Source organism: Argentina silus (assembly GCF_951799395.1).
Source record: "Argentina silus genome assembly, chromosome: 8".
Taxonomy (NCBI): domain Eukaryota; kingdom Metazoa; phylum Chordata; class Actinopteri; order Argentiniformes; family Argentinidae; genus Argentina; species Argentina silus.
This window is the reverse complement of record NC_139662.1, coordinates 5166740-5185750: the sequence shown is the minus strand read 5'-3', so window position 1 is coordinate 5185750 and position 19011 is coordinate 5166740. Positions and strand designations below refer to the sequence as shown.

The 19011-nt window shown below is 43.4% G+C and overlaps 1 protein-coding gene across 3 annotated transcripts in view; it reads right to left on the bottom strand.

Moving 5' to 3' along the window:
* casz1 (castor zinc finger 1) overlaps positions 1-19011 on the bottom strand; it is a 176297-nt gene that overhangs the window by 22698 nt on the left and 134588 nt on the right. For 2 of the 3 annotated variants that reach the window (XM_083674547.1, XM_083674545.1), the window contains 5 exons: positions 12994-13581; positions 6916-7822; positions 5281-5346; positions 3306-3395; positions 2079-2169 (listed from right to left, as the gene is read on the bottom strand). In XM_083674547.1, the coding sequence (XP_083530673.1) occupies positions 2079-2169; positions 3306-3395; positions 5281-5346; positions 6916-7822; positions 12994-13537 (1698 nt within the window). In that variant the 5' untranslated portion in view covers positions 13538-13581. The remainder of the gene's footprint in view (positions 1-2078; positions 2170-3305; positions 3396-5280; positions 5347-6915; positions 7823-12993; positions 13582-19011) is intronic. The other variant, XM_083674546.1, reaches the window with a different exon arrangement.

The window sequence follows — 19011 nt, the reverse complement described above, 5'->3', positions numbered from 1 at the left end:
TCCTCAAAATTAAAAAGCCTCCTACACTGCGAAGCTGCGAAGGAAAACAGAAAAGTCACTCCTGAGAGACCCGTAGCAACCAAATCTGCTGTAATTGGGCTTAAGCTGATGTTACAGGAACTGTAACTAGAGATGCCTGAATCAATGAGACTGTTTCTACTTCAAATCCATATTTATGTACAGTAAAGACAAATATAAAAAAACAATAATCATTATAAAACACATCTAATTGCTGCACAAAGTAGGGTAATTGCCCGTTTGTCAAGCATTAGTTCCTTAAAAGCACCATAGTAAAGGAAACTCACACAGCTGTTTCTCATTCTGCACTTCTTGGCTTATTTCCCACTACTGTTTTTCAGAAGGGTTTTACTCCTGTAATTTGGGGGTGAACCATTTGGCTTTGGTTTTATAATCCTGGGTGATAATCTTTCACTACAATCACTTGTAAAATGTAATTTTCTTGAGTATTCATTTCTGTTGGTAAATGATAACTACAGCATGCTATAAGTTGAACTGTGGTCACAGTACATTCGATCCATCATGGCATCCAAAATAGGCCTGTGTGAGAGAGCTGACCGGGTAAAAGAGCTCATTTTCAGTTGAGTGCTGATGAAGGTTGGGAGCCACTTGCTACATTTATTTTAGGATTCCCACCAGTGTGCTGGGATGCACACACACAGACCCATGAAAGGAGAATGTGCCGGATGAGAATGTGCCAATCGCCCCAAGGCTGGTATGATAATATTCCAGGAGTGTGTGTCATGTAACATTTCATGAGTTATCGCTTCCAAGGGAGCTGCTCATCTAGGCTTGACCATTTTCCCGGGATATTGACACCCAAAGATCTGGGGGTTGAGCCCTGTGCCTTCGTGCAACACGCACCACAAAGCCAATGAGAGATGGGGAGCTTGAGCGTGGAAATTGCCATGATAACCAGAACTAACATTCTAAATGATGACTTGAAGTCATTTCAAAGCATTTTCCCCATTATATTCATCCATCCAAGTATCCATCTTGTCTGACTAACTGACTGAGTAACGCGAGAATTACACTCAACACATTTGCTAGATTCCTCAACATTTCAACACGTACAATGTCTTGTTTATCAAGATGTAATCTCTTGATCAGAGGCAGATGAGGAAGATTAGAACTGGAGATGTTTTTATAAAAAAAATAATGTGAGTAAAAGGAGGGGGAAAAACATACAGCTTGAGTTGTGTGACGATTTTTGACATCTTCAACAAATCTGCGTGTGTTTGCCTGTCTCTTTTAGGCCATATGCTGTGGCAAACACATAGCCTGTAGTTCTGAGCTGCTTAACGCTTTTCTTCCTGTGCCGTACATGACAACTCTTGGGAACGGGACAAGATTAATAACGTGAAAGGGGATTAAAAGCAGGCCCAGAGCGGTGGCAGATGTCTCCAGGAGAAAAAAAAAGAAGAAAAAGAACCATATTTCAAGCATATTTACAATTAACCCAAAATAAAAGGCCAATTGTCAAAGACCAACCGTGCACAGAATCAGCTTACGAAAGAAAAGGCCTTTGCTCTAAATTGGATGAGTGCCAAGCGTCATAACCTGTTCAGCAGACACACGTCAACAAAATATTCATCTCCACAAGCCTTTGTTGGGTGTGACCAGATATGAAGTGATGACATATTATTCATGTCTATGTATCCTGCCCCTTTTCCCATCAAGAGTTCAGAAAGAAACAGCAGGGACTTAAAACTCTGCTTGAACACCTCCCATATCCATGAATAGGACACTGAGTTATGGAAGACATTTTTGTATCACCTACTGTAGGTGTTCAGCAACTTCGTCTGTATGATTTTCACACGTTGAAATGTAACAGTAAGGGGGACATACATTTAGAGGCGCTGAATCGTGGCTGTTAAGACTACAACATTACCCCACCGGCGTTATCTCGTTTGTCATTGTGACAAGAGGCAAGGCCTAGAGAGAGTTGGAGCGCCTGCAGTTTGTGGGAGATGGTGGAAAACAAGGCAGGGCGTACATGTCACGTATTTGGCTAAAGTGCAAACCGCTAAGATGTGGTGTTCAGTTCCTGAAACACTCACCTGGTAGTTGCACTCTGGATCCATGCAGTGGTAATGTTCTCTGTACTGGTAGGCACAGTGCACGTGTCCGCAGTGCTGGCTCCCGGAGAACCTGCAATCAAGGGACAAGAAGAAGAGACGATGCACAGTTACAGCAGGGGCCATGTGGACCGTACACTGGGTAATTTGTCATGACTGATCTAGCTATACTGTCAAAGCAAGGACCACTCCAGAGCTCTTCACACTGGCAACATTCATTGAGTAAAAACAATGTGATCTCCAATGGAAAAAGGTTGAAAAAGGGCTGTAAAACAATGTTTCTGTGGTATAAACCTGAGAGCTATCTGCTGTGAAACTGTGACTGGATATACTGTAGACTCATACAGTACACTCATACAGTACATCAACATAGTGACATGTATGTTCAAAGGATGAGTGGGTAAAAGAGCAAAAAACAACATGACCTTCACGAAAGAATTCATCGTCCCAATTTTGAAACCTTACAATGTCCAAATGCCCTTCTCTAAAATTCAAGAGAATTCTAGGTCCCAGACATGAGCAAAAGTGAATTCAAAGGCTTCAATGAGCAATACGTCCTATTCATATCATGCCTCGAAATAACAGAGCTCACACAAAACGCCTGCTTTCCACACAGCCACAATTTACCCGTCTGTCACACCAATTTCAACCAAATTAGCTCAATTTATTTCCAAAGCAGCCGGTAGAGACACTTATTAAACTGTAACCCCCCCTCAAACACGGTTCCTTCATTTGCCCACACTTTCAAACCTCGCCAAATCAATGCCGAGTTCTCCCAGGTTAACCGCACTGCTTTAATCAAAGAAAGGTTAGGTCTACTGAGAGGTTGGAGTGGATCTCTACGCTGCTTCTTCATCCCGCCCTCCCCTTCACTACTCCCAAGTCTGAATCGGCAAGACTCCTCCAGATTGGCGGCAGTTAAAAGAGGGCCCCGTTTCCTACGTGTTTACGGGCGTGATTATAAGCCTGACGATGATGACTGTTAAAAACCTCCAATTACGACTCAAAACACACAAATAAACATTTGCACTGCCGCTGCCAAGAGTCCCATCTGCTGAAGCGCAGAGGAGTGAAAAAGGAGCTAAGTAATACATTTTTTTCCCCCCTTCTCTCTCTTTCTTTTTTTGTAGCCTGTAGGATTATCCCAGAGCTGCATTTACAGATCACTTTGCGGAGTTCATTAAGCTAATTGAACGGCAAATCCACTACCTTTTAAAAGTTGGTGGTGTGGTGGGGGGCTCGGGGTATGGTGGTGGTGGTGGTGGTGGTGGTGGGGGCTTCGGGAAGGTTTGACGGCTTCTTTAGAAAAAAAAAAACAGAAACGGAGCTAACAGTACAGTACATTACACGCACACACGCACGCACGCGCACACACACACACACAAACTCACACATACAAACACACACACACACACACACACACACACACACACACACACTCCAACCAGCCCTCCCACCATCGATGCTTTCCTCGGCCCCACTCCACTCTGCCACACACACCTCTGCCACACACATGCACACAAACGCGAGTACACACACTCTCACACTCACACTCACACTCACACACACACACACACACACACACACACACACACACACACACACATACACACAGACAGACAGACAGACAGACAGACAGACAGACACACACACACACACACACACACACACACACACACACACACGCAGCCCCCTTGGGAGTGCGGCCCACCCCTCTGCTCATTGCCCAGCTGTATCACTTTGCCTCTGGACAATTCCCACTTGCCGCGTCAGGGGGCCTAATGGGCCGCTGCTATTCAGCAGCAGATTAAATATTAATATTGCCACGATACAGAGATTGCGGCGCATCTCCCGTTACAATAGAGACACGCAGATCAAAGTGCCGAAGCAATAGTGGGTGCATGAAAGCATTTAAAGAGGGAAAACTGCGACTAAACACTACCAGGGAAGCTCTTTAAAACATCAAACTGGTGCGCAGCGCAGAGATAAATAACTTTTTCCCTTTTTGCAGTAGGGGAGTGGGGGGTGGGGGGGGGTGGTGGGAGTCGACACGTTTACAAAGCTGTTTTTTAGCATAAGTGTGCGCTCATTAGCCATAGCTCCAGAGATGAACTTCCCCCTGCTACCCCCCAACCCCCCAGCACCCCAGATATACCAGTCTACATTTGCCCTTTTTATGAATCCTCCTTTTCTCTTTTTTTTACCTCCCTCCTCCTCTTCTTCCCTTTCTGTTTTTTTTCTCTCTCCCCAACACGGAAATTGAAACTGTATCTGGGCTTATCTGCAGCCTCCCCGTGCATCAACTGCCGACATGTTTAGACAAATTTTATGCATTATGCAGCGCAAATATCAAAACAGTTCTTGGCAGTGCCAGCAGAAGCCTCATTAAAAATTCCTTAATTAAATCTTCTTGCAAAATGTAATCAGTCCAAGGAAGGTTTTTTTGTGTGTGTGCACGAGAAAATTTGTGTGTCTGTCAGTGCCAAGGCTTTGATTTGTGCCCTTCATGTTACGGCTTGGAGAAGTAATCATTAACGCCAAAGCCACTTTGCCTTTTCAAATGCTGTTTTTCTTTTCTTTTTAAATCGGGTAAATAAACAAGTGGTAATCACCTTTCTAGTGCAAGTTCAAAATAAATCCAGAATGGGGATATTGTGTCTATTGAAACGTGGTACCCCCTCCCAACAGTGTTTTTGTCTCTGTGTGCTTGGTTGTCTTTTAGATCATTCAGCTCCCCTTGCTTTGAGTGATTACCAGGGAAATCCAAGACCATAGATCCTAGACTGAAACCATCAGCCTCACTCTAAATTGCTCAGAACACAGAGCATTGTATGGTATCCTAATACACTCACTGAAAACTCAGTCATGAAGAGAAGTGGTGTTCTAACTTTGAGTTTTCAGGCTTAAGCAGTGACTTCCAACATGTTCTCAGTACACACCTTGCCACCAACAATTACGCTCACCTCTATCACTCTTGGATTCTTCGTCCTTCTTCTTGGTTTTCTGAACTGAACTGTCAGCCCTTACATTTGTTCACACTCTAATTCACTCACCATAAAACTTCCTTCTACCCATCTACCACCCAGTTCCCTCAGTGTGCAAAATACATCATCAATTAATAAACAGGTTTGTCTCAGTGTTCGAGACAGTATTTTTTTTCAGCGGCGAAGGAGGATTTGCATACCTGGCAATATATTTCTGGTACAGGTTGACGTCCTCAGTGACAGGTTTCTCCGGCGGTAGACCATTCCTAATGCGCCAACACAAAAGATACAGGATTAATGGAGGAGTAGCAGCCAGTTGTTAATAAAAACAAACTGACACAATATTTACTTACAAGCCGCTTCAAACTTTGGGCTATCAATATACATTTTCTGCGGCTAACAGGGTTTTCATGTAGGATATGAATCAGGGAGGTAGGGATACACTTTGATGCATGGCTTACCAACAATGAAAGGCAAAAGGCAGGGGAAGGACATTAATCATTGATGGGGTATTTTGGAGAGTGCTCATATGCAAAACCAGATAATGGGGATAGGGAAAAGCGGTGAAAAAGACTTTTCTCATGATCCCTATGGACCCTGCCTCAAGAGGCTGTTGTCAGGTCTTCTACCATCAGTAGACTGATTTCAAACAAAAGGACTAGACTACTGTGGGCTCAAACTAGTTCTGTAGATCTATAGTTGGTTAAGGTTGAGATAATACAGGTAATAATAGTATAGCGTTCTCTGTATGGTGCAGCCCCCCTTCCCCACCTTCCCTCAGTGCTGGCATTTAGCTCCACGTGAGTTGCTCAACACAGGGGATAACCTGGGGTTAATCTGGCCCGGAAGGGAGGCTGCACCGCCAGACACTCAGCATGTCTCCCCTCCATGTGTAGCATGCTGTGACAGTTAGCCTAGCATGAGGCTACGGTAAAGCAAAAATCCAGGAAGGCCAAGAGGGCCAAGCCTGGAGAAGAACTGCCTTAGGGTCTCGAATGGGGACTTTGATAGGCCTTGACTAACAAGAGACAAGGTCAAAACCAATCAAACAGGCTTTGGGAGCCATTCCTGCCACTAGCGTGCTAGGCTAGCTCCCCAAACCCCTTATTTGCTTGCTTCAAAGTGCGCTCGGCAGGCGGTGTTCTGCCTGCCCCTGTGACTCTCCAGGAGGTTAGTCACGGCTCCAAAGTAATTAAAGGGAGAGTTGTTACACCCTCGTCGAAAGGAGGAAGTCAGTCACTTTGCGATGACTGTGCTAAATCAGTCTCCGTGGAGCGCTCCAGCGAGTAAACACTTCATGGGCCTTCGCAACTCATCATGTCGTGGATCTATTGGGCGCCATGCACTATTTCACACTACATTCGCATCGGCTGTTGTAAGGTAGCAATTACCTTTGCGTTAGGCTAACTGACTCACAGTGGCAGTTAAGTGTATGTGAGACGCACATTAGCTCCAAGGTGTCCCACTGAGAGACGATCTAGGAGAATTAGAAGACATTCAAACCTGGAATCTCCTCAAAACACCAGCTAAATGTAAGCTGGGGGATTAGATTAATGGGCTAGTCAAATACATAATTCAGTGATTGGGAGGTAGCCTATGCATTGTCTGTAAGCAACACTTGGTGCAATGCCCATATTTGGTGAGAGAGCATTAGTTTCAATGTGCTATTTTGGTAAAAGGGCAATCAAACAGTGTGTGATGATTTCTGAGACAACAAGGTTCTATCAAGAAAATGTATACTGTAAATCTACCTAAATAGCTCTCATTGGGAATCAGCAGCAGTATGTCATAATCTATTGCAGTAAAAGGAAACAGGGATGTAAGGAGATTCTTACTTGACAGAGGACACAGTGCCTGTAGTGATGGAGTCAGTCTTGGAGAAGCTGGCCTTCATGTAGTCGGAGGTGTTGAAGCCCATGTGTCCTGCCTGGTCCATGGTGAGGCCTGGAGGTCCTGTTGCCCCGGCAGATGCAGAGCTGGGGGCTCCGGGAGTGTTCGGGTTTCCTGGAGATCCAGAGAGGATGCTGGGCATCAGTGAGGGCTCGGCCTTGCCCGGCATCAGCTTCTGGATGTTCCTGACGTCATACTTGGACGGGCGGCCCACCTTGCCCGTCTTGAAGGCGATGGCGCCCCCCATGTCGGGGTTGCCCTCCCCGGGCTTAAAGAGATGCAAGAACTTGACGTTCTCCAGGTCGTACTTGGAGGGCCGCTTGTAGGCGTTGCCATTCTGCTGCCGCAGGCTCTCGCCCATCTTCAGCTTCTGGATGAAGAAGTCGTATTTGGAGGCTCGAGAGGCCAAGTTCTGGATGTGCGATGAGCTGGGGCTGGGTGGATGTTGGTGGGCACCCAATGGCCCTTGCTGCTTTTGGTCTAGGCTGGAGGGGTAGATCTGGCCCTCTGGCCTGGGGAGGCACCCAGAGGCCTGGAGTAGCTGAGTGCTCTTCTCCTGGGCCAGTTTGAGGTCCTCTGGTTTAGGCCCGGTGGGGGCAATGTTCATTGGCCAGGGCAGGGTCTCGCCGGCCTTCAACTTGCGGATGTACTCTTCATACTTGGAGAAGCGGGCGCGCCGCGTGGCCTCCTCACTGCTCAGGGCCGAGGAAGGGTCTGAGGTAGCGGCTTTGAGCTTTTCGAAGCTGATCTTCTTGGCCAGCTCGTCCCTCACCTGCTGGTCATCATAGCCGAACATGCCCAGGAACTCGTTCATGGTGTTTGCTGCATAGTCTCGCAGAACAGAGGCCTCTCCTGCACAGAGAAGGGAAGAGAAGAAACCACAGAGCTCTAATGTAAGATGTATGTAATACTGTGTGCTGTGAAAGCTATTGACTGTTGACGTCTAGCTGAGTTCTAAAAATGACAATAAAATTAAGAAAAAGGAAACCTGAAATAGGTGGGTTCTTCCAACCAACAATCATAAAAACAAGAAAGGGGAAGAATCGCAGTGGTAACTGGAAACGGGTGTTTTATGTTACTTGTTTGAAGCCCAATGTGTTCGAAATGAGACAAAACAACTTCCTGCAGTATTTCCCTGCTGGCCTAACTACATAAATGATGATACATTACAAAAAGAGAATGAAGCAATCAATACTACAAGCAATTGTCTTATCTACCTTGCTGTTCACATTGTATGACATACTGTATATTCTGTGTCAAGAAATAGGATTCCCAAAATACATTCGAATTTTGAATCTGTAAGTGGTTCATAAATTACCTTGCAAATAGGCCTGAGAGATTGTGATAATAAGATAATAAGATAATCTCAAAATATGTTTTCCCTTCTCTGTTCTTCACAACAACTCCACCACTCCATCAATTCCTCATCTACTGAGGGCACAAACTGTGCCGTGTGTGCTTTTACATATTTGTGAAGTGAAACGTTGCTTTTTTTAATTTCAAGAGTCCATTAAATTAGACAACCTCCCCAAGGACATGGAAAAATGTAGTAAATGTATGGTTTAATTGCATTATGTGGAGATTAATTCTGGCCCATTAACTTTCATCCAGGTTAGCACAAGAGGTCAGAGAGTATGGAAAAGGAAAAATGATTTTGCCTGAAAGCAGGGGGGAGATGGAGCCCTGCATAACTAGCCGTTATTCAGACACACCACTGATAGAACCGAGAGGAAGAGAGAGGGAGAGAGAGAGAGAGAGATAGAGAAACCCTTGGACACACAGCTTTTTCTTTAACAGTAGTGTTTACTGATCAAGATCTATTCCAAAAATCTCGCCTTGTGTCAGTTTGGGTGTCAGTCAAGATATGTGAGTGCAGACACTACAGTCCAGATGACAACTTCACTTCGGTGTCATGTAAAACTCTTGGCCTTCTTGGCTCTCCCTTGGCATGGGCCCAGGACCAGGCTCCAGACCTTTTCTTCATTTATTTGATTGCTTTTTTCTTTGCTAACGCACACACGAGCCGGCCAGAGGTAATACTAGCCACCATCCTCGTAATTAATACGCAAATATTTCAGCTCTTGTCTCGGATTTCTATGTTATTGCTAAATCGGTCGCTCCCCGCCCCCCCCTCCTGCTTTTCACATCTCCTTCACGGCGTGTAAAATAATCCCCAAATTTCCATCGCAGCGTTGGGGTTACTCCTCTCCATGGCACATCAGTATGAAAGGGGATCTGGCGGATCGAAAGAGCATGAAAAATGTAAGAGAAATGGATCAGGTATTTGAGAGGAAATACCTGCCTGTTTACCATGGATCATCAGATCAATCCATGTTTTACATGCTTTTAGTGCGCTGAGTGAATTAGACTTTACATAAGCATTTGTGAAACGGCTTACTACTGTATGTAGCATGTTTACTTTTGATATGTTCCTATTTTTCTTTCGATTGTGTATCAAAGTAATACAACACATGACTATAAATATACCATACAGTACCTGCTAATAAAGAAACACACCAAAATGAGTAAAAAGTGAAAGTTCGCGACTTTGACCTCACTTTTTGTCCATTGGTACTGTGCCAGGAAATATTTGTGAAGGTTTTTCTAACTTTGAGGAACTCAATCTGAAAACTCTCCTCACTATTAGACTACTATTGGGGTTATCAATATCTCAGTTTTTATCACTATCTATTCATTTATAATTATTCTAATCATTGTTATTTTATATTATTATTAGTAGTAGTAGCAGTAGTAGTAGTACTATAGCAGTAGTTGGCTAGTACAGTAGAAGTGGAGGCAGCAGTATGATAGTAGAGGTAGTAGTGGCAGTAATAGTACAGTAGTAGTATTAGTATTCATTATCATCATAAAAAAATTATCTTAGTGTATTATCATCATTGTTATTCCAAAAATTAGCAGACTCACATTATTCAGCTCTCTAACCATGTGACATGCTATCAATGGCAGGCGAATGATTGGACTTGAACTGAAAGGATTATGCCTGGAACCGACAGGAGATAACCTTTCTAAAACACCATGTAAATGAGTTTTCTTCTCCAGCCTTATCTGGCGGCCTCTTAATGATGTCATGTGAACGCGGTGAGGGAACCATGGTTTACGGGTTAAGGTGAGATTGGCCATGCTGCTACTGTGCTCTCACTCTTTTTTCTCTCTCTCTTCCTCTCATTCCTCCTCTCTCTTGCTCTCTGGTGTCACTGGAGATTATAAGAAGAAGTGGGCCCTAATCTCGCCACTTCATGCTGGCAAATTCCAACAAGCAACAGACCCAGGCCATGTCTATGTTTAAGGCAATTAGGCCACATTTATCCCTCCCTGACGTGATAACAAATGGGCATTATATCTCCTTTTTGCTGACCAAACATGGACATCAGCAGGCAAGGGCTTCTGTGCTCAAAGACAGTCAGGCAGAGGTGTCGTGGGTGATAAGGGTGCATGCTAGAGTCTATATATGGCCCAAGTTTAAATACACTGTAAAAGGCCACGCTTTTAGAGCGCACATTCAAATGCTAATCATACAGTGCACCGTTTCCTTTTGTATAACCCAAACTGAATTCTGTGTGCTTAAGATGATGCCATTAGTCATAAAATAGAATGAGGATGATGAGATGGCTTTGGTTATGACCCCTGGCTCAAGTTAGGTTTGTTCAATCAAACCTCCAATGATGAAAAATGTCATTGTTCTGGAGCTGCATAAATGTATTTGTTTATTGGTTCAAAACAAAATGAAAATCATTTCGATTTAAATGAGCATAACATTGGTGTAGGGTAGGGACAGTGGTATTGTTCTGCATTGCATGTTGGATTGAATTGAGCATTCAGTTTCAGTGTGAACATATCTGGAATGACTGAGAAACAAAACAGCATGGAAAGTCTAACTTTTTCACACTTTTACAAGTTCATTTATAAACAGTGAATAGAAAATGATCCATAACCTTAGGCAGAATTGCAATCGGGAGTCATGGTCAGTTGCACTTGATCGCGTGTGCATCTTCGTCATTGCTTTCATAGTTCTTATTCCATGGTTTTCTACTGCAGAGCTTATGAGGGGCCCTAATAATGCAACGTCTAAATTATCTAGGAAAAGTATTCTGGGGTTTACACTGATAGGAAATCCGCACGGTGCCTCGACGTGAGGAGTTAAATGTTTTGAAGGTCGCAGTTTCTCTCATTGATCTTGCAATGTTTGTTAATTACATTGTCACTGATGTTGTGAGAGATAATTAAGCCACTATGTTTATATGCATAATTATGCGCGCTCCGCATCAGCCTTTGAAAGACAGCGGCGAGAGAGAGAGAGAAAAAATGTTTTAATTGTGAGCCACGCAGAAACATGGCAATATAGATGCCCTAGTTACAATCAACAAAGAGCAAAAAAAAAATATCCAAAGACAAGAGTTGCGACTAATGCAGTATGCTCTCTTCACAGTCTTCAAACAGTCTGTCTTTGTTGTGAGATGTAAAGTAGCAGGGAGCCAGTGGAGAGAAAGGTGCAAGCCTGTTTCACAACACAATATATATTTACAGACAGGCCTTTTTTTACAGCCATTAAATAAACACACAATTACTAGTTAAAACCACAAAGCCCTCACATTTGCCGGAAAAAATAACGATTTTCTGAGAAGCACCTTGGCCCCCACTTCTGTGAGAGAGGCCACAGCTACTGCAGCTTCGCCGGGTGTAAACAAAAAAGGAAAGACGAAAAAAAAAAAAACATGCAGCTCTCTACATGACTCTGAGGTAGACACCGAACACGAGATGAAAGGGCGAAAAACGTCTGCAAAAAGCGGGGTGAGCAAGCAGAAAACAGACGTAAAGCAAAACCTTTTTTGTACCACAACAACTGGGCTCCGAATGCATAATGTTTTGTCATTGTTTGTTGTCTGAGAAACATGTCTTATCTCTTCCTATTATCGAGCCTGCTTTTTTTTCAGTTTCTTCTTCTTTTTTTTTCACTGCTGTGTTTTGAATTCTACTGTATATATTTCTACTTTCATATTCCAGAGGTCTCTTCCTGGTCTCCAAGTTCAACAAGTTTTTTCTGGAGATTGTTTGTGTAGTTAACACTTGGCTGTTGCAAGAGCCACTGTTTAAAGTGAACACCGCCTTATCTATGGGATTGTCTCAGGACGATACAAGAGGAACGTCATGTCATTTAATATGTTGTTGCTATTAGCCATTTATTACACACAAAATCTATCTAATTTATCTATTATAAATATACATAATCATATAAATCCATTACACTGTATGTGCTTATATCTGATTATATAAAATGTACTCCTTATGTGGTGAATAGGTACTGTAATAATGTGCCTTTGGCTTTGATTCCACAGACAGCACTGTTCAACAAATGGACGCTTATTCTAATTCTGACTTTATTTGATAACCAATCTCCCGGATACAAGAGCTGTGAACTAATATTACACAGAAACGATAGAGACCTGTACTCCTCCAAGGCAGGCTCCTACAGTATGTAATAGGGGGTTTTGGTAGTAGCTAAGTTTAGTGAGCTTAGGGAAAATCAAAGACTCAAAATGTCATCCTAGGGGTAATATGAAGCTTAGTCTGGCCCTGCCAAACACTCTTGGTCTACAGCTGCTGTACGCAGTGGAAGCTATACTGCAGTTGACCACCCACCCACCCCCTCCCCCCCCACACACACATACACACACAACACACAACACACACACACACACACACACACACACACACACACACACACACACACACACACACACACACAAGTTCCTGTTTTACCAATTGACTTTCAGTTGCATCTGTTTGTGGAGTAATACTGTCACTGGCTATTCATATTGCAACCTTAGAGTCTCTTTTTCCTACAACAGGTTCACTTAAGCCTTTGTGGATGCGGCTAGGTCACCCGCCTACTATGTCTTTACTTCTTAACACTATCAAGTGGTTCATGGAATACACAGTTTTGAAGGGCAAAGCTAAAGTTGAGTCAACAAAAGAAAAGAAAAGAAAAAAATACGGTGGTGTACCTGGAACAGCAAAAGGTGCTGGGCGACTTGTGGGCTCGCTTGACGGCATGTATACGTCCTCCTTGTGACGCCCGTCCTCCGAGTCCTTGTCGTCATGGTAACTGCCGTCCTGGGACCCCAGCATGGCTTCAGGCTCGTCAGCATTGTCCTCTTCATCACTGCAGCCCTTGGGCTGTACCATGTACACGCCCTCTGGGGGGTCGTCCTCACCAATGTTGGGTTTGAGTCCTTGCTGCTGCAGTTTGGGCTCTTCCCCACCGTCCAGGGTGACGGGTTCGTCCCCATACTCCCCATTGACCCACTTCTCGATGGCCTGGCGTCTCTTGTGGTCCTCCTCCAGGCTCTGGCCTAGACTCAGGCCCTCTGGGAAGTTGGTTTCTAGGCGCTCGCCGCTCTCATCGTAGTGAGAGCTACCCCTCTCGCTGTTCTCTGCCACGCTCAGATCTCCGTCAGCATTCTGGGAACTGCCATCATACACCACCTGCCGGCTCAGCTTGGCACAGATAGCATTGAGTTTTAGGCCACCTTTCCTTTTGGCCGCCATCTTGGATTTTCCTGAGGTCGTTTCAGTGCATAAAGTCCTTTCAGCTGTTTAGAAATAGAAGAAGAGAAGAATGGTTACATGTGATTCTCCATCTTTAATAAGTTCAAGTACACATTGTGTCATTCAAATTTCATAGCCAAGAAATGTACCTCTAGTTTTCTCTCAGTGAGCATGTTTATCAGGTGAGGACTATGCCAGCCCTCTTCATCAACAACACACTGTCCAAACCAATCCCTCTCAAGTGTCATTCACTCATTAGTATTTGAATTTAACAATGGCTCTTCAACTTTCTGGTTGTTCAATGACTACTGCTATTAATATACCCACACGCACTGGCATTTGACAACAACAGCAAACACAAGACAGGAGGGGACAAAGGGAGGTACTGTACATATCGCTATTAGTCACACCTTCCACAGTCAGTTTAGAGTTTTAACATACTGTAAGCTTACGGAGAGAAAAAAGAAAGAAAAGAAGACCCTCACTGAGAGCTGAGTAGGAAAACCACAGCCCAGATTAGTATCATGCCCCTACGGTACAACAAGCAGCTAGTACACTGCTACATAATCCTTCACATGACAGCACTTTAGAGACACCCCTGAAATGTTATCTTGTATTTTACCTAAAGAGGCCGTGGTACTGACAATGAGTGGGGGGCTGCTTAGCTTTAACCCTGGTCTGACAGGCAAAGGGGTAGAAAAAGTGTCCTCTTTAGGGTTTTAGAAGACCTGCTTTAAAAATATTTTTTCAGCTGCACCAAGACAGCCACTTAGCAACTTGTTGGAGTGAAAACACATTTGATTAACTAAAAGTTTGAACCTTAATTCCTCTGAAAGAAGCTCCAGTGAACAATGGAGCTATGACAAGAGTGAATTTTAGGGCAGGCATGGGTGGCATTATTTTCCCCAAGCGGGCTATCTTTAAAACATGTCCTCTCTGCTAAAGCAAGTGCAGCTGCCTCTAGCATTCCATATACAGAGCTGCCTTTTTAGGGCAGAAACTGCACTCTGTTACCTTTGACTTTGATTACCACTGCCACCAAAGTTCACCTTGAGCACATTTTCCAGACTCAAAATGAAGTCCAGATTGTTATCATGTTGTAAATAACTTATACCATGAGCAAAGCAGAGAGGCTAGTGAATGATATGCTGTATATCATATTAATCACATTTAGAATTCTGTACTGTTGTTACAATAAGACCACCAGGGATAGTTTGGTGCCCAACATTGCATAGTTGTTAATACAGAGTCTTTCTTAGTTCTCCTGAGACAAACAGAAGCTCAAAATAAATATAGAGTCAGCGTTCGCAATGTCATCTACTTTTAGTTTATGTTTTTATATCACTGTAGTGAGGCTGCAGTCTATTGCATTCTCTTTATTCAATCAAATCGTGGAAAGTTTAGCAATAGGCTATCGTTATCAAGAGAAGACAATACATTGTACTGGAAGGGGCCTGCTACTTTTATTGAGAAAAATGTCCTGTATTACTGTGAGACTAGAGACAAAGTTATATGTTAAAGACTCAATTCACTTCACATAACAATGGGTATATTGTAGGCTCTTTCATTTTCTCTCAGTCATAAAGTGAACCTCAAGCACAATCATGCGTGAGCTACAGCCAGTATTATGTAAATCATCACCGGCACAACATAAAATCCTGTTTTCATTTTCTTTTGCAAAGCTGTGGAATCATTAGAGGATATACAATTTGAGTGAGTTTACAGATCACCTTGCTTGAATACAATGCACCTCGTGCTACCCACACATGCTTTCTCAGTTACTGTATTTACATTGCGGACTTCCTCTGTGAAACAATGACTTCAGGAATTATGTCTTATTATGTCTTGCAGTGGACATATATCAGAAGCACATTACTGTACAATTTGGTGTTAGACAATTGCGGGCTGGGGTGAAAAGGTCACCTTTTAGAGGACAGCAATTTTGAAAAAAAATCAGCTGGAAAAACTATTAGGAAGTGGAAGACATAAATTTCAAGTATTTTTTTCAGAAACACCCCTCCAAAGGAAGATTGAGGTCATTTGGGCGTTGCGGTGGAGGTCATTTTTCTGTTTACTGTGCTCAGTATTTCATGCTTTAACTACCGATTTCCTTTGCATTGCAATCTCCACCTCCTTGTAGGAAATGACCCCTACAGACTTGTTTCTTTCCATTAGGGACTATTTATGTACATTTCTATGACAACAATAAGGAGCTTGACTACACGCCAAACTGCTTCTGACTGAGTACCATATAAGGCCTATAACTAAATAATATGAAACGTTTAATTGCTACATATGATCTCTTAAATGCAGGACACACTAACATATGTACAATAAGTCTTTAAGAGATGTGCGTAAGTATAAATGAGAACATCTTATGTTAGATAAAACTGTAATATATAGTACTGTCTAGGGTTTGGAGGGTGTAAGGAAGCTGTCTAGCTTGCTGTTGATCAGCACAGATAATGTGTTCACAGCAGCTTTCACCAATGCTTACAATAGGCATTGCTATGGCAACACTTAGCTGTTTACCTCAAGTCGTTTGTGTGCATGATAGCGTACAATGAGATAAAATCAGTGGGGACTGACATGAAAGAACAACTTTTCCCTCTGGGACCAACTCCTGGCCTCCCCGAGAGTCCAGTAAGCAATCCCTCTTATTAATGAATATCAGAGAGAAAAACAACACTGTCACACTAATTCAACATCTTTCCCCTCTGTTTTAGCATACAGTGCATTCGGAAAAGTATTCAGACCCCTTAACTTTTTCTACATTTTGTTATGTTACAGCCTTATTCTAAAATGGATTCAATTAATTTTGTTCCTCATCAATCTACACACAATACCCCATAATGACAAAGCCAAAACAGGTTTTGGAACAACCAAGACTCTTCCTAGAGCTGGCCGCCTGGCCAAACTGAGCAATAGGGGGAGAAGGGCCATCGTCAGGGAGGTGACCCAAGAACCCAATGGTCACTCTGACAGAGCTCCAGAGTTCCTCTGTGGAGATGGGAGAACCTTCCAGAAGGACAACCATCTCTGCAGCACTCCACCAATCAGGCCTTTATGGTAGAGTGGCCAGACGGAAGCCACTCCTCAGTAAAAAGCACATGACAGCCCACTTGGAGTTTGGCAAAAGACACCTAAAGGACTCTCAGACCATGAGAAACAAGATTCTCTGCTCAGATGAAACCAAGATTGAACTCTTTGGCCTGAATGCCAAGCATCACATCTGGAGGAAACCAGGCACTGCTCATCACCTGGCCAATACCATCCTGACGGTGAAGCATGGTGGTGGCATGGATGTTTTTCAGCGACAGGAACTGGGAGACTAGTCAGGATCGAGGGAAAGATGAACGGAGCAAAGTACACAGAGATCCTTGATGAAAACCTGCTCCAGAGCACTCAGGACCTCAGACTGGGGCGAAGATTCACCTTCCAACAGGACAACGACCCTAAGCACACAGCCAAGACAATGCAGGAGTGGCTTCAGGACAAGTCTCTGAATGTCCTTTAGTGTCCCAGCCAGAGCCCGGACTTGAACACGATTGAACATCTCTGGAGAGACCTGAAAATTAGCTGTGCACCGACGCTCCCTATCCAACCTGACAGAGCTTGAGAGGATCGGCAGAGAAGAATGGGAGAAACTCCCCAAATACAGGTGTGCCAAGCTTGTAGCGTCATACCCAAGAAGACTAGAGGCTGTAATCGCTGCCAAAGGTTCTTCAACAAAGTACTGAGTAAAGGGTCTGAATACTTATGTAAATGTGATATTTCAGTTTTTTATTTTTAATAAATTAGCAAACATTTCTAAAAACCTGTTTTGTCATTATGGGGTATTGTGTGTAGATTGATGAGAGACAAAAATGAATTGAATCCATTTTTAGAATAAGGCTGTAACATAACAAAATGTGGAAAAAGTGAAGGGGTCTGAATACTTTCCGAATGCACTGTAAGTGTGCTAATTGTCAAAGTGGAGGCAGTAACACAAAGCACTGAGAATTGGAAAACATTTGAATCTGAGCACTACCAAAATGAAACTTATTTTTCCTACTGTTTATAGTAACAATGACAATATTTTCTTCACTGGAAACTGTGCAGGGCTGCAACAGTGGTCATACTGTACGTTGACTGTATAAGGCCAAAACTTGAGGAAAAAGTGAAGAAACTATTTTGAACGCGTCCACTTATTTGTGCTAGGGTGGTGGGTTCTTTTTCATGTACAGTCAGAAGATGCGCATCAAAGCTATTTTAGGCCCTGTTTCTTCTCAGAACTCTGGATGACTGTCGGTGACACAGCTTGTGCTCAAATCTACTCTCAGCACTGTCTGTCTGAGCCCTCCAATCCCCAGCATGTCTTGTTTTTGATGCCGAGCCTCTGTTTATTTGCCAGAATGATATCATGCCCAATCAAGTGGTGTTTCAAATCCTAATAATGCTGTTGGAAGTGCATTATTTACACAAACGTGCGCAGACTGCAATCAAGGTTGCTAGGGGGAAAGGACATGGGTGTTAACGAGTGCTTTGACTGGCAGGGTCAGGTCTCCACCTCCAAAATATAGCACAAAACGATGTATTGCAAAATGCAATGCTTCTGTTTTTCTGCACCTGCTGTGTTCCCTGCGGTGCTGTCTGTTTCTATGGAGGATACAGGACTGGGGAGGGCCTGTGTGAGAGGTATAGATATTATCTGTTAAACTACAGCTTATCTTCTTACCTAATCAAACATTGGTAAAGATCTAACATCTTCAGTGACACAAGGACAAAACCTGTCATATTTGAACTTAATTAAAACAAAACAAGCCTGGGAAGACGATGAACAGCTCAGGATTATTTAATATGCAATCCACACTTTTTTCAGTTCTTTAAAAAGCCCAGTTATAACTTTATAAACCTTTTGCAGATTAATTGACAAGGCCTGAGCTCCCAGTGTGTGGCTGAGTGAACCTTTTGTCTCTGTTTTCTCAAGGGAGGTGTGTGTGTGTCTGTGTGTCTGTGTGTGTGTGTGTGTGTGTGTGTGTGTGTGTGTGTGTGTGTGTGTGTATGTGAGGACCTACAAACAATGTGCAGACATACACCTCAACACAAAAACAGTACTCTCTTGTTTTTATTTTTGCAAATTTACAGCTTGCAGGAAGACAGCCTTTCCCGCCTCTCTCCCTCTCCCTCCCCCATGGCCCAGAGAGCTGCTGCAGCCCAAGGAAGCTGAGCGGAAAGCCACTGATGGACAAATACGCCACAGCACCCAGACCCCTGCATCTGGCCCCTCTTTCATTTTTATTACACAAGAATAACAATAAGCAGGTCCACGACCCCGCCGTGAGATTTTGCCACAGTTTTCCAACAGTCTGTGCCTCTGATGCTAAAAATTTCCATTTTTCTGCATGCATATTTAATTGAGTTTTGTCCCAGTGGTGCGGAAATGATTTGTTTTTTGCTCTCTGTTCACTTGACTCCTCTTCGGAGTCGCTAAC